This window comes from Prionailurus bengalensis, chromosome C2 (assembly GCF_016509475.1).
Source record: "Prionailurus bengalensis isolate Pbe53 chromosome C2, Fcat_Pben_1.1_paternal_pri, whole genome shotgun sequence".
Taxonomy (NCBI): Eukaryota; Metazoa; Chordata; class Mammalia; order Carnivora; family Felidae; genus Prionailurus; species Prionailurus bengalensis.
Genome location: NC_057350.1, coordinates 114,276,146 through 114,292,610, shown reverse-complemented (window position 1 = coordinate 114,292,610; position 16,465 = coordinate 114,276,146). Strand labels below are relative to the sequence as shown.

At 41.8% G+C, this 16,465-nt stretch overlaps 1 protein-coding gene across 1 annotated transcript in view; it reads right to left on the bottom strand.

Moving 5' to 3' along the window:
• Positions 1-881: 881 nt before the first annotated feature.
• The window catches only part of MINDY4B (MINDY family member 4B), a 36,485-nt gene continuing 20,901 nt past the window's right edge, over positions 882-16,465 (bottom strand). The window contains exons 9-12 of the mRNA XM_043593308.1: positions 15,554-15,626; positions 14,795-14,956; positions 3,662-3,842; positions 882-1,024 (exon numbers count right to left, since the gene is read on the bottom strand). Coding sequence (XP_043449243.1) covers positions 882-1,024; positions 3,662-3,842; positions 14,795-14,956; positions 15,554-15,626 — 559 coding nt within the window. The remainder of the gene's footprint in view (positions 1,025-3,661; positions 3,843-14,794; positions 14,957-15,553; positions 15,627-16,465) is intronic.

The following is a 16,465-nucleotide window of genomic DNA, read 5'->3' as shown; positions in this document are numbered from 1 at the left end:
TTTTTCTTTAGAAAGAATACGTTGTATCTTACTCTGTGTAATTCTTCAGAAAAAGTGCAGGCATTCAACAGGACAGGGAAAGATCACATCCTAAAAAGGATTGTTTTCCCCTTTTAACAATGACATAAGAAAAGATTCTATTTTTATATATAATTACATTTTATCTAGGAGTAAGTCTTCTTTCTAAGTTTATCTATTTGTCTGTCTATATATTTATGTTTAGCTTTTAAAGAAAAGAAGCATAGCACTGGTAGAAATAATGCCTTCTTCTGTGTGTTTGGCTTGACTGCTTGAACCCGTAAGTCAACTGTTATAGCTGCCAGACTACCAGGAATAGTCCCTGCTTCAAGCCCCAAAAATCCCATTTACTATTTTAATGACCAGAACTTGCTAATGTGGGCATGTGAAATGTAACCTTGGGAAGGAATGCTCTCCATACCAGGAAGTCTTTGAGAAGGCTTGAGTTCTTGCCATAACTAAAAACCTGATGATGCATTACTGATGACTTCATCCCCAAATGAAAGCTAGCTGCCTGCTTCCATAATCCTCGGGGAGAATCGCACCAACAAAAGGCTAATTTGAAAATAACATAGAGGAGAAACACTTCATTTGCTCTATTGAATAAAATGAAGGAGCCCATCTATGCAAGTATAGAGAAGACACCTTGCAGATCTTGTTGTTCTATAGCACTGAAAGCAACTGCAGAGGGCTTAACAGAGGCACAAAAAAAGAAAAAAAAGAGAGAAAAAGTTGCTGATGGGGTTTTTCAGTGGGGTTCCCATGAATGAGGACCATAGAAGGGAAACGGTCTTCCCCCATATTAGGCTTTTATGACAGCAGTTCTGACACCTCAGACATCATTGTGCATACTGGCTTTCTTTTTAGAAAAAGGGAATGGTTCCATTCCAGTTGATGGTGGCTTCTCTCCACTTGGTTCTGATTAGCATCTCCACTGGAGAAAACCGTCTTCCTGCTACATGTCCATCTCCAGGTTGGTTTCTTTCCCAGTGATGGGAGTGAGTATCTGGGTGAGGAACAGCTAGCATTTAGGCCCTCTATACAGCATTCCAGAGGAAGCCAGGAAGGAAGGGAAACAGGATGGGTGGACAGGAGTTGGGCTCAGCAAGCTGTGTTCCTAGACCCGGTTAAACCCAGGGGATTCCAGTAGATGGTCAGTAAAAATGCCCCATACAAAACATGTGTGGTAACATGGGTGGTTGTGTATTTTGGAACATGAATATTGGTAACTCATGAAATGTACATTCCAGCACCATGATGCGACACATAGGGCCAGGTGTAGATCACAGCATGTTGTCCGGAAAACCAGGAAGAGGAGAGTTCCTCACTTCCCAGTGCTTCTAAGAATACATTTACATTTTTGGGTGAAGGGTGAGGTAGTCCAGTGGGGTAGTCAAGAACTGGGCTCAAGGGCAAGCTTTGTCGTATTTGACATTTGAGAAGGTACTTAACATCTCTCAGCTTCATTTATTCACTGAGTATTTCTTGGCTACCTCAGTTTCTTCTATGTGAAAATAGATATTCTAGTATCTACCTCATATGACATTTGGGAGAACATAATGGGATTACCTGTAAAGCTTCTAATACAGTGCCCAGAAGAGAATGCTTGCAATGCATGTGAGTTGATACAAACATGATGCTCTCCTCAAGGAAGAGAGTAAAGTAGACCCAAACATATACAGCAAAACCTTGGATTGGGAGTAACTTGTTCTGCGTGTGTTGCACAAGATGAGCAAACATTTCTAATAAATTTTAACTTGATAAATGAGTGATGTCTTGCAAGATGAGTAGGATGTGATGGCAAACGTCATATGGTCACCACTGAGCCAATGGTTTCTGAAATTCTGTTTAATATACAAGTGCTTTGGATTATAAGCATGTTTCCAGAATGAATTATGCTCACAAACCAAGGTTTTACTGTACATATTTTTAAATATATATATTTTTAAATGTAAATATATATTAAAAATGTTTTTAAATGTAAATATTATTTAAAAACATTTTAAATGTAAAAATATATTTAAAAACATATATTTTTAAATGTAAATATATATTTAAAAACATGCTTTTGAATGTAAATATATATTTAAAAACATGTTTTTGAATGTAAATGTGTATATTTAAAAATATGTTTTTAAATGTAAATATATATTTAAAAAAATATTTTTTGCGGGGGTGTACCTGGGTGGCTCAGTCATTTAAACGTCTGACTCTTGATTTTGGCTCAGGTCATGATCTCATGGTTCATGAGTTTAAGTCCATGTCAGGCTTTGCACTAACAGTGTGGAGCCTGCTTGGGATTCTCTCTCTCCCTCTCTGCCTGCCCCTCCCCTCTCTCTGTCTCTCAAAAATAAATAAACATATATATTTTTTTAATAAATTTTTTTTTAGTAGGCTCCATACCAGTGTGGAGCCCAATGTGGGGCTTGAATTTACGTCCCTGAGATCAAGACCTGAGCTGAGATCACCTCAATTGTCATTGTCTCCCCAAATTAAGTGGGCTAGTATATATTTCTCAAAATTAAAGAATTAGGAGCTGCACAGATAAAACAGTCACTAAGATACTTTTCCAGATTTCATTATACTGAAAAGTTGCTTAACGCCAGATCTGGGATGCTAAATGCCGAGTCCAACATCAAACCAAGAAGCCTCCACCAGTAAAACCAAGGTGCCCAGTACAGACTCCAAGTCTCATCATGTTTATTCCCTTGTCCAAAGGGCCAATGCTTAAAGACATCTTAGGTTTAGTCTTTTTCCTTAGGAGTTAAAAAAATTTTTTAATGCTTATTTTTGAGAGAGAGAGAAAGAGTGCGAGTGGGGGAGGTGCAGAGAGAGAGAGAGAGAGAGAGAGAGAAACAGAATCCGAAACAGGCTCCAGGCTCTGAGCTGTCAGCATAGAGCCCAACTCGGGGCTCAAACTCACGAACCGTGAGATCATGACCTGAGCCGAAGTCGGATGCTCAACCAACTGAGCCACCCAGGCGCCCCCTCTTTTTGAGTTTAAAAGAATATGGTTGTAATTGAAATGAAATAACCTGTGCGGTTGTCTGCTTCTTCCATTCGGCGTGGAACCTCGAGTTTTGCCGGGACTGCGCCTTAGTGACTGTTGCTCTCCTAGTGTCTGTCCACACTGCCTGGCACTTAATAGAGCCTCAGAAATGCTTTCTGAACTAACCGCAACAGAAATGCACTCTCAGTTTGCTTACTTCTGTCACTGGATGATCATCCGATCAGTTGTAGGATAGAATCGACCAAATGGAACACACCTTCTGCCCCAATCCCTCTGGTGTTCCATTTCTTTCCTCAGGCATTAAATGCCTTATGCTCACAGATAAAAGTTCCTAGAGAGGGCCTTTTGGAAATTTGGTTCTTCCCCTTTTGTTTTTTCTCTTACCTAAAACTCATTTGTTCCTCTGTGCTGTGTGTAAACCCCCCTGCTCCTATTTAAAGCAGCTTCAGAATTCCCAGGTTGCAAAGCTTGGGTTTAGGACTGTGGGACTCATGCATAGGTTTCATTTCAGAAATCAAGCCTAAACCTTTTCCTGCAAAGCCAGTGTGAATATCTGCACAGCTGGGAAACACCGGCTGCTGCATCTTTTTGAGCGCATTAAAGCACTCGGCACTTGGAGTCTGAAATGCTCACCTACTGTAAGCTGCACAGGCTTCTTCTGTGGGGGCTGGCCTCCGTAAAAGTACAGATCAAAGTGACGCTCCACTTTCCAGTCTGATAAGAGCTGCCTGTTTGTGCTAAAAAGGACACTGGAATTTCCATTAATGTTGCATAGCCAAATAGGTAATTTGGGAGTCTTCAGCCTGCTGCCCACCTGGAAGGGAAGAGGGGAATGCAGATGAGGACAGAGATTTAGTCACATCGCGGCAGATACTGATGCATCATCATGATCAAAACACGGCTCCGAGGCGTCTTGTTGAGCTGGTCCGCGCAGGGCACTCTGTGTGCAATAAGGTTTGAAGTGAAGGCTTCCTTACGAACGAATTTGCCTGTATGAATGGTGTGGTGGGGTGGTCACGCTGTTATTGGGTGGCCTCATGGAGAACATAGAACCACCTCAGTTTGGTTTTGAAGTTAAGTAGAGAATAAATAAACTGAATTTATAAGTGTACAGGTGGAATAAGAGGACTTCAATCTGTCTTTGTCATTGACTGGTGTATTTACTCCTATCCCCCAGATAGGACAGTATTTCATTCAGCAGGTGGTCAGACTTTTGGAAACCATTTAGAATATAGGAAAAAGAAAATATTTAGAATGCAAAAATATAGACTATTTTGAACATAGGAAATAGCTCCAGGGAAATGAAGGGAGTACACACACACACACACACACACACACACTCGTGCATATATACACATATCTACATGTTAACATGGAGATCAAATGTGAAGATATATTTAGAGCTGAATATACTAGTTTAGCGTCACAATAATATTAAATTTACTCTTTTAACTAGTTTATCTAGTTTTCCCAGGCAGCTGTCAATTTAGCAACTCGTGAATTAGATGGACAAAAGTACTACTCTGACAGGCATAGCCCCTGAGTGATATTATAGTGCATTTCTATTTATGGTATCTGCCAGTTTGTTTAAAGAGGCAGGAAAGCACATATTTTTAAAGATTTCTATTAAAATTCATTAACGTTAAAAACTATTTTTTTTCTACTTAGAGAAATAAGCCTGAGCTACATAGAAAAAAACCATCATTTTCATGTGATGCCAGGGAAAGCTATGGACCTTCAGCCTTGGTGTGGCTTCCCATAATGGAAGGATCTGATTCTGTTTCTTTTCTTCTCAGTCCTTAGAGTTGTACTGTGTGTTCAGGAACAGATTCTGTTTTATGGAAAATCCAGCTTTGAAAAATTATCACGTTTCATAAACCCAAGTATTAAAGGCTAATAACTTGACATTTTGATTTCTCAATAGTTCTATTCAAATCTCTTCGTTTTGCTTTAGTTTAAATTCTTCAGTTGTGGGTGAGTGGGTGAATCAGAGATGCTTTTGTCTTTAAGGTTTTCACTTTTAGCTACCATAGAAAAATTATATTACTGTGTTTGAAAGACAAGAGTTCAGTTTTAGTTAATAATTTAAAAAAGGGTTGCAAGCCTAGCATCCCAATTTGGACATGATCATTGTAGGTGCAGGATTTGCTTGTCTGGTCTCATTAGAAGTAGCCCCTCTGGGCTGAGTGTAATATGAGCATCTCACATATCTAACGGGCAAGTCGCCCACTGGCTACATTGGAAATAAAACACAGAGGATATGCCCTTGAAGCAGCCGAATGCGTTTACGTTCCAAGATTCCACCCACAAGTTGCAAATAACATTGCAACCATTCATTAGTTATAAAATAAGCACTTTCTTTCTTAGACCTTTTTGCCATGGTACCTTAGGTACTCAGTTTATATGGAATCAAAATATGATCTACAGGACATGGAAGTATGAAGGTTGGAAAACTTGGATAAACTAATTGGGAAATTGAGGGCTATTTGGAATAAAATGTCACTTATTTTGAAAGTCAAAAGAATGGTATTTTGGATGATCTCACCCCAATGAAAGTTCCTGTAAATTGTGTCTAGGTGGAGGCAATAGAATATAGACATGTATGACATTGGAGTTTTTGTAACGTAGGCAAAAATCAACTGGCACTCAGGTGACACTCAGCAATGTGCTGACAGCACACTATTGTTACTTTATGCAACAATGCAACAGTTTTCTGAACTCACAGCTCCTCAAGATTTTATTAGAGGAGGAGGAAAATGAAGTAGTTATAAATACAACAGTCTCCAGCTCCCAAAGTAACCGTACAGAGACTCCACACTGAGCAAGCAGAGCCTTCCTTACTTGCCTTGAGAGATGCCGGTGAAAAGGAAAATGTCATGCACGACTGTCAAGGCAGTGTAGGTATTAACTCTAAGAGTCAAGCCTTAAGATTACGGCTGAGAACACACCTGGTTTAAAGTGAATTCTGTAGGGGCGCGTTAGGTGGCTCAGTCAGAAGGGTCGAACTCTTGATCTCAGCTCAGGTCACGATCTCACAGTTTGTGGGTTTGAGCCCCGCACTGGGCTCTGGGCTGACAGTGCAGAGCCTTCTTGGGCCTCCCTCTCTCTCTCTGCCACCCCTCTCAAAATGAATAAATAAACTAAAAAAAAAAAAAAAAAAAAAAAGCGATTCCTGCAAAAACAAAGCCAAGCACCTCCTGTTTGAATCCAGCCAAGTATATATCCCCTTCTTTTCTTTTTTTAAAGTTTATTTATTTTTGAGAGAAAGAGAGACAGAACATGAGCTGAAGAGGGGAAGAGAGAGAGAGAGGGAGACACAGAATCCGAAGCAGGCTCCAGGCTCCGAGCTCTCAGCCCAGAGCCCCACGCGAGGCTTGAACCCACCACCGTGAGATCATTACCTGGGCCGAAGTCAGAGGCTCAACCCATTGAGCCACCCAGATGCCCCATCCCCTTCTTTTCTTAGCTTACCACATTATGTGTTTGACTGGAACGTTCAGTTAAGAATTTGTATTGCTTTTGGGTAGACAGTTTATCAGCTACCCCCAGCCCCAAAAGCAGCATTCTAAATATGTTTTATTGGTGAGATTCCCCAAATGCAGAATTTGTGCATGTTGCCTCATGTTGCTATGGTAAAAAGGAAATTAACTTGTGATACAGTAGTGCTATAAATAAAATACCTTTCTCCTTAAGTTCACTCATTGTATAATAAGCCCAAGAGGTTTAGCATTACATCCAGCAATGAAGCCTTTCCTAACATGTATCATTTAAGCCAGTGTAAAATTACAAGGACAGGATGAGGGATGGACAAATTCTAAACACTACAGGGCAAGGATTGAGTCCGTGTAATTCTTTTTTTTTTTTTTTTTAACGTCTTCTAGAACAATGGTGCTTACAATGTGCTTTTGCATAATGAGCTTGATATTGAGAGTCCCAAGGGTCCAGTCTGGTAATTGGAACGGGAGGAAGGTGTTGGAAATTTGTGCTTTCTGCCCTGATTCCTGGTGGAGATTCGTGTGCACGAGTGGTCTGGCTCTCGTCTCTGCACCTGGAACACAAAGTTGATGTAACTTCCTTCAGCGAGTGCGCAGGTAGGTCGTCGTGTTCGCAGGGTCAGCACCTTAGCGATAGAGCGCCGTGGGTGGAGCTTCACGTGGTGGGTGGAGCTTCACGTGGTGGGTGGAGCTTCACGTGGTACTTCTGTGGTTGGATTTCTTCCTACCGGTCCCTTTAAAGGGTTTTTCGAGAGGACAGAGGCTACGGCGGGGATGGTGGTACCCTGTGCCACGGCTACCAGGGGAGTAATTCCAGCAAGACCTAAATGGCTTCAGTCCCTTCTAAAAATCAGAGTTGGTTTTTTCTTCTCCGTGGCAGGTGCGAAGATAATGCGAACCTCCTAAGGCTTTCCAGATGGTGTTAGACTCAAACTGCTTTATGTTCTCACTTAGGTATTGGAACCTCACACTCCAACCTGTACCTTCAAATAGAAAAGTGACGGGAGGCTTCGAAATAGTGCCTCATCTTGTAGGTAGCTGGCTGCGTTCCGTAAGAACTGTCAGTCTGGTGGGCTCTGGGGGGGGCTTGCCGTGTCATCTAATGAGAACTCCATTTTTTTTTTTTTTTTAAATCTCACCCACTGGGTTGTGACATTGGGACTGAAAGACATGTGTTTTTGCAGCCTCTGCAATTTTATCCCAGAGTAAGGAGAGATTTACTTTAGGAAGACAGACACAGCATTTACAGGATGGGTTTCACCAGGACAGCAGAATCTGTTGGCATGCTGGTTTTCTTTTGAACTCGGAAACCTTTCTTACGGATTTTTATTATCAGTGGATACATATAATCCGCTGATATGAAGCACGCAGCCTAGGCAGGAGCCCCTAAATACCCATAAAGTGCTTATGTACCCAGTGGGCACATTCATGAATCCTCTGTGGAGGGGTTACCTTACTCAGAGAAGAAAGGAAGGCGAGTGGCTGTGGGGGTCTTCAATCCAGTGAGCCGGAGAGCACTGTTCTAGAACCACATCTAGTTCTTTCTTTTTTTAGTATACACGCTGCCGAAGCGAGCACATATCTGGTTCTTTCTTGAGCAGACTTTTGTTCAGTTCTAGGGCAGAGGACTCTGAACTATTACACTTCTGGATGCACCACAGTCACGTGGGTCCTCTGGTTAGCACGACTCTGAGTCCCACCAAGCTTGTCCTTCCGGACACACATTTGACGGACCTGGCCTGCCAAACCGGCAGGTGAAGGGGAGCAGCTACTTTTCAGACTGTGCCCCAAGTACAGGTAGTCCACGATCAACCTAAGCAAGTGCTTTAACACAGAAGTCCACGTAAGAAGCTCTAGCTTGTTGAGTCCTGCCTTCTAAACCCTAGCTGTGCTTTTGCCACCATCTAAATGTTAGAGTCTAACATCTGTGTACCTATAATAGATATTACAGGTGATGTCATACAAATAAGTCTACATCTATATGTAAGTACATAGATACGATAGATTATAAAAGCACTTAGGATGGGATATAATTCTAACAACTGGCACTTTGTATTTATCACTCTATCAGAAGATGAGAAAAGATAACGACAGGCAGCATGGCACAGTGGGCAGAGTGCGGACACCAGCTCTGATGCCTAGCGGGTGGCCATGGGCAAGTTCCCACACCTTTCTCAGCCCAGATTTTCTCGTATTTAAAATGAATGGCCAAACAACAGACACTGGACTAAACCTAACACTTACACCTTTGAGTAGGAGTGAGGATTAAATGAAATAAGGCATCATTGCAGTGGCTCAGAAAGAGCCTAGCACATAGTGTGTGCTCTATACAAGAGGCTGTTAGCATTCCAATGAGTAAATGAGCTTCATATATATACTTTAGTTACCATCTTCAGGGATGTGAAAATATATGTAGAATTATATATATACATATGTATGTATGTATAATTATTTTAATAATATGACGAGTTATGGATTGCTTTTATCTCCAAATAATGAGCTGATATACACAATAAAACAGGCACCTTCTGATAAAAAAAAGTTTACATGTATATGTGTATACGTCTAACATAGTCCTATATCTCAGTGGTTCAAGTAAGAAAACTAACCGCCAGCCAGGATTCGCCCTTTAATACATTTGTTCTGAAACCAAACTTCCAAGTGCATGACAGAGACAACATAATAAACATCCTCAGGGTTTCAAGCCATTAGGGTACAATTGCAGGCAATTTTCACTGAGGGCAGGATCATAGGAGTCTCCCCGGGGAGAGAACACTGAGTCCAAGAAGGAAGGATGAAAAGTCACATGAGTCACTTTTCGAAAAGATAGAAGCATTGCAGATTTGATTTCTATGTAGATTTTAAAGCTAACCTGCGCAGTTCCCATGCTTTGTCCTACTTCCGATTTGTGAGCAAGCATTTGGATGGTGGTCCCGTGTCTGGCACATTTTGCCCTCTTCTCAGTGGGAAAACCTTTTTTTTTTTTTTTTTACCTTATGCCTTGGCCTTTTGACTTACTTTAAGGTCCCTGAGAACATCCACTTTATTATTGGAGGATATTTTAGGCTCTGCAGGTAATTTTCTTTAGAGCATGATTTAGCAGCTGAGCCGACTTGTATAGAGAGAAATAGGATCCAGAGAAAATGGTAGCACGGGATCTCTGTAAATTCTTGACCCTTTGAGGCACACACTCTCTTTCTCTTGGTCTCCCTCTGTCTTTTTGTGGCATACTCTTTGACATAGTCCCTTTTCTCAGAGCAGCTGAGCAGCTATTTAGCAAACATCTATTTAATTTTAATTTAAGATGAGGTCTGAGACTTGTCCCCAAAGCCTTGCAGAGAAGGCGAAACCTGTCAACCTTTCTGATACCGATTGAAAGAAAAGACTCTTTCTTGTAATTTTAGTTGCAATAACTAGTTTTCCAATTCTACACACGTGGATTTAATCAGTTAAGTCTAACGAGATTATTTTTTTCCCCCTTCCTTTAAATATCAGCTCAACCAGGGCAATTTTTCCCCCAGAGAATATTGGGCAATGTCTGGAGCCTTTTTGGTTGTCACATTGAAGGGCAGAGCTACTCGCATCTAGTGGGTAGAGGCCAGGGACACATCTAAACGGCCCATAATGCACAGGCCAGCCACCACCACAAAGAAATGATCCGTCTAAAATGTCCACGCTGAGGCTTCACAGCCCTGCTCTAGAACAGAGGCCTCTAAACCCGGCTGCACGTCAGAATCACTTGTGGGCTTTAAAAATTCCAAAGCTCAGATGCTCTCTAGACCAAACAGAACAAGGTCATTGGCTAGGACTGGCTAGGCAATTGTGGCCCAGTGCAAAATGGAAACACAGGGACCCTTATTGAAAAAATCATTAAGAATTTTAGGGTGGTGACAGCAAAGCATTAAACCAAGGGCAAGGCCTTCTGAGTGCGGGGCCCTGTGTGTCTCCACAGCTCCAATACACAGGAAGCTGACACTGTTCTGGGGATGACCTGGGCATTGGTAGTTTTAAAAGCTCTCCAAGTGGGCCAAAGAGTTTAACAGACACTCCATCAAACAAAATATACAGATGGCCATGACAGGGAAATGAAAATGAAAACAGCAAAGAAATATGACTACACACCCATGAGAATGGCCAAAATCCAGAACACTGACAACACCAAAGGCTGGCGAGGATGTGGGGTAGCAGGAACCCATTCATTGCTAGTGGGAACATGAGAATGCCTAGTTGCTTTGGAAGACAGTTTGGCAGTTTCTTAAAAAAGCTAAACACTGTTTGTGTTTTTTAAGTTTATTTTGAGAGAGAGAGCATGCGTGTGCATGCACACACAAGTGTGAGCAGGGGAGGGGCAGAGAGAGAGAGAGAGAGAGTGAGGGAGAGAGAAAGAGAATTCCAAGCAGGCTCCACACTGTCAGCTCAGAGCTTGATACGGGGCCCGAACCCATGAACCATGGGACCTGAGCCAAAATCAAGAGTTGGGACGCTTAACCGACTGAGCTACCCTAACTAAACACTCTTATCATGTATCCAGCAATTATGCTCCGTAATATCTATCTAAAGATGTTGAAAACTTAAGTCCACATAAAAACCTGCACATGGATGTTTATAGCAGCTTTCCCCATAATTGCCAAAACTTGGAAGCAATCAACATGTCTTTTGTAGGTGAATGGATAAATAAACTGTGACGCATCAATGGAATATTATTTAGTCAATTAAATATTATTTATAATATTCCAATGGAATACTATCCAGCACCATAAAGAAATGAGCAATTGACCTATGAAAAGACATGGAAGAACCTCAAATTTATATATTATTAAGTGAAAGAAGCCAATCTGAAAAGACTAAATACTGTGTGATTCCAACCATATGACATTCTGGAAAAAAGGTAGAATTATAGACACAGTAAAAAGATCAGTTACTGTTAGGGGCTGGGGGAGGGAGGGATGACTAGCTGGAGCACAGAGGATTTTTAGGGCAATGAAACTACTCTGTATCATGCTATAATGGTGGACACATGTCATTATAAGTTTGTCCTAATCCATATATTATACAACATCAGTATTGTAACGTAATATAAGCTATGGACTTTGGATAATTATGATGTGTCCGTGTAGACTCATCAGTTGTAACAAGCATGCCATTCTGGTGGGGGATGTTGATAATGGGGAAGGCTATGCATGTGTGAGGGCAGGGAGTATATGGGAAGTTTCTGTACCTTCTGCTTAATTTTGTTGAGAAAAAAAATTGCTCAAAAAAATGAAGTCAGTTAAAAAACCCAACCTCCCCAGGTGATTTCAATGTGCAACCAGTGTTGAGCTCGCTGTTCTCTAGCATTTATTGCCTATATCCTTCCCAAAGTAATCAGTGTATATACAGGTACTGGCTCACGTAGGACTCATCACCATATCTGGACACAGAGCTTCACAGTTAGGAGATGGTGAGTGAATGTGGCCAAAGAAAACACTATAGTGTCATTTGTTATCACCTATTGTAGATTTATACGTGTATAGGTCATTTTGCCTTTCCAACAGGCTTTGGCATTCATGATTTTGTTCGCTGTTCACCTCAGTCCTGTGGTGGCAGAGCAGGTGTTGGGACACTACTGTAAGATAAGGAAACAGGCTTAGAGAGGGGTTAAGTGACTGGTCCAAGTGACACCCGTGTGATGGCGGGGCAAAGCCTCCAACTCTGTCTCCTGGGTTTCTGGTCAGAGCTGTTTCCCACATGTTACAGAAACTCCTTCACTCTTATGCTAGGTTTGCAAAGTGTGGCAAACTGCCAATTGGTGGCCTGTGGCAGGAAAGTTAGTGGCACAGGGATGAGCGTTAAAACAAAACATATAGGGGCCTGGGTGGCTCAGTCGGTTAAGCGTCCAACTGGCTTAGGTCATGATGTCACAGTTCATGGGTTCAAGCCCCGCATCAGCTCCCTGCTGTCAGCACAGAGCCTGCTTGGGATCCTCTATCCTCCTCTCTCTCTGCCTCTCCCCCCTCATGCTCGCTCGCTCTCTCTCTCAAAAATAAATAAACATTAAAAATATTTTTAAAACATTTATTTAAATATGTATTAGAGGGGGGCCTGGGTGGCGCAGTCGGTTAAGCGTCGACTTCAGCCAGGTCACGATCTCGCGGCCCGTGAGTTCGAGCCCTGCGTCAGGCTCTGGGCTGATGGCTCAGAGCCTGGAGCCTGTTTCCGATTCTGTGTCTCCCTCTCTCTCTGCCCCTCCCCCGTTCATGCTCTGTCTCTCTCTGTCCCAAAAATAAATAAACGTTGAAAAAAAAAAATTAAAAAAAAAATGTATTAGAAACAAAATCATACGTCAAGTCTGTGGCTTGTATTACCGCTGCAGAAAAGGTTACATTTAAAATTTTAAAGTGAGTTGATTTAAAGAACAATATTAATCAAGTAATAGAGTGTGGAGCAAGTGTGGATAGATGACAAAGCTGTGAATTACCTACTCAAATGACTGAAATGTGAGAAACACTGTTTTAACTCTTGTAGTTGATCATAAGAATATAGTGACATAGCAGAAAAAAGCTTTGTAATAATAAACAAAGCAGTAAAATTACTATTGTGGTGTTTGTGCCCCCATTCCTTGAAACTTGTCCTCCGTGTACCCCTCCATTTTTCTCCAAACTAAGTCTTGGCATATTATCGGGCTAGGATGGGTACAAAGTGCCCGACCACGGACATCAAGTGACCATGCGTGGTTGAAAAAGAAGAAAAATATGTAAAACGAAATCTGTAAGTCCCTTATTTGTGGCTTAGTTTTCCTATTTAGTATACATATCAAATTCTAAGGGGACTTTCTAGATTATCTGGGACCAAGTGATTAGGAATTTTGTAACAATAACAAATCCCGTCTCTGTCCAGGGTATATTCAAAGTACGGCCTTTCACATTCATACGGCGGAACTCTTTGCATCCATTAAATATAATGAAGGACATACATTCACTGGCTGTATGTACAGATATTTGTGTTAAATGAGAAAAGCAGATTTCAGAAGAGTAGAATAGAACATATTTATATAAGAAAGAAAAAGAGAAGGGAGCATTTCTGGAAGGATTGACCCCTGGGTGATGGGACTGGGTTCATTTCTTTTACTTTTAGCTTATCTGTCACTTCTCGTTTTTCTATGATAGGCCTAGATTTCAAACTCAAGGAATGATAAGCAAACTTTTAAACACGCCTGTATGCAAAATGTACTTAATTCTGCTGTGGTCAAACTCTGCTTTTCTGATGACATCAGACTCATGACTTTGTAGGCGTAACGGCATATGGATTTCATGAATAAGGCATCGTGGCTGGAACCAACAGTAGTGGGAAAGACTAGCAAAGCTCTGGATATAAAAGGATCTTATAAAGCGTGGAGTCCTGTGCACACGAAAGGGATTTTGAGCTCAACTGGCAGAGTGAAGGACGGGAAGGTACTGAGCAGCAGGGCCCTCATTCGGTGCTGGTGATTGGGAGAGGTTGGGGACGTTTTCACCATCATATTGGATTACATCCTAGCTAATTTCATAGCCACTCCAGAGAAGTGTCGCTTTTCACAGAACCTGCCTCGCCTTCCCTGGGTTTTAGGATGAAGATCTCTGTGAAAATATCACAGGAGCATCTTTGATTTGTGGTTTGGGGTGGGTATATTTGCTTTCTCACCCGCTCTCCTGTTTATTTTTGCAGAATCACATCTTACTTAATTCTCTGGTTATGTTTTCCAACAGCACATTCTACTTTCTCGTTGTCAGAGGTTGTCGATCCTTTGAGTTGGAAATCTTCTTGAGAAGAGTTTCCTGAGGAGGGGGCCCCCTTTTTTCCCCAGTGATTTTTTTTTTAAATCTTTAAGCAATAGGTAGAAAATATGCATTCATTTGCATAAATGAAGGATTGGGAAGATACCCATCCGTGGCTGACAGTATTGATTTCTGAGAAGGAAGCCGGAAGCTGGGTGGGGATAAAGGGGACCCTCCCTTTATCTTGTTATATATCAAGTATTGTTTTTCAAAAAATTATTTGCATATTACTTGTATGACCTGTCCTCTATATGCATAAAAATGTATAAAATAAAATATGACACAAGTACAGTAGACTTAGATATTTACATTTAGATTCTGAAAGTCTCTCGGTGTACATATGTGTGGGGGGTGGGAGATGTGCAGGAATAAGTAAAGGAAAAAGTTAGCTCAGGTTTTCATTGCCTTAATAATGACCCTAAAAAACAGTCAAAATATTGACACTCTGGCTGTGTGGTTGAGAATCAAAACACACTCACCTGTGAAAGCCTGTCATTCTCTGAGGTGTCCTTACCCCACCACAAATATCCAACGTCACTGCGGGTCAGGACCCCGTGCAATATTTCTTGAGACTTTCCTTTCTGACAGCCATTGAAGACATTCGGACTTGCTCTTCCAGTTAAAATCATGTTCAAAACTGCCTAGTTGGCACATTTTACAAATATTTATATTTTAGGTAGCAATGACAAAAGGCCTTAATTTCTTTCTTTTTTTTTTTTTAATAACCACTGCAAGGTCACCAGTTTTACTTAAAAGAATGGAAATCACCTAATACATAATTCAGGAAAAACATGTCGTAAACATTTGGTAGGATTAAAACAGAAGTTTGTTGACTTTGTTTCTGGAGCCATACACAATAACTCCCCACGGGCCCCACTTAGATCTGACTGCCCTTCCTCCCTTTACATTTCTTATAAACTCTGGTTTCCATACTTGTGATTTAAGAAGCAATAAGCGAAGATGTTTTTATAGTACTTTTCTTTCCATGATTAGGGATTCCTGGTAGGTCCTGTCAAGATATTTCCTAACAGGTCTGTAAAACGTCAGGAGTGTGGGGCTCTCAGAGGTAAAATAGAAATTGGAACATAGACTCTGAGAGCAAACTCACATTAGCATCTTCTTAGTCTTTCAAAGATAATCCAATCACTCTTCACTTGGGGAGCGAATATGCTTAATTGAAGAAAAAAAAAAAGCCTAATTCAGATTCTATAATAGAAAGACAAAGCCTCTCAACCTACCTGCCTGCACAGGAAGCCCCCAGCATGTGGTTGTAACAGATGAGTGCTGGAAGCATCTAGGTCCTTCTGAAGCCTGTAGGATGCAAGATGCCATCAGCCTTCAGTCAGAGACAGTGACCGCACCAGGAACCCACGGCCTCTCCTTCTTCCACCTCCCAACATTAGGTTTGCCTAGTCACTGTCCCGCCCATGTGCCTTGCACCTTTGCGTCTCTCACCGGAAAAGCTTCTAATACCCAGGCTGCAGAGGTGATGGGAAAAGCTATGGGTGAAGTTGGGGGATGCTGACAGGTGGTGAGGCAGAAGGGTGAAGTGACAGATCTCACATGTTAGGATCCCTGTGTGGGTGCTGGGCTCAGTGGAGAAACTGCTCTGAGTGGCAAGGGACGCTTGGCTTAGGGTAGTGGCACAGAGAGTCCTGGCTCAAGACAGAGTTGAACAGACTGTTCAAGTGGAAAATACTAGTTTGGGGGGTAAGCCCATTTGTTGACTGCAGAAGGGCTGCCTCTACTATTTCACCAGGGACCGGGGCTTGGGGTCCCACCCCAGGCGATAGAAAGTCCAGGCAGGATGTGGCTCCTGCTCTCGATTAGGGAGAGGTGCTGAGTTCTGGTATATGAGTTGTAAAGTGTTCTTGAGGGAACCTGTTCACAGGACTGAAGTCATGCCTTTCTTTTATTTAAAAAAAAATTTTTTTTTTTTAAATTTTAAGTTTGTTTATTTTGAGAGAAAAAGAGAAAGAGAGCCTGCAGGAGGGGCAGAGAGAGAGGGAGAAAGAGAGAATCCCAAGCAGAATCCACGCTGTCAGCGCAGGGCCTGATGCAGGGCTCAGGCTCATGAACTGTCGTCAGATTATGACCTGAGCTGAACCAGGAGTCAGACGCGAGCCACTCAGGCGCCTCTGGAGTCATGC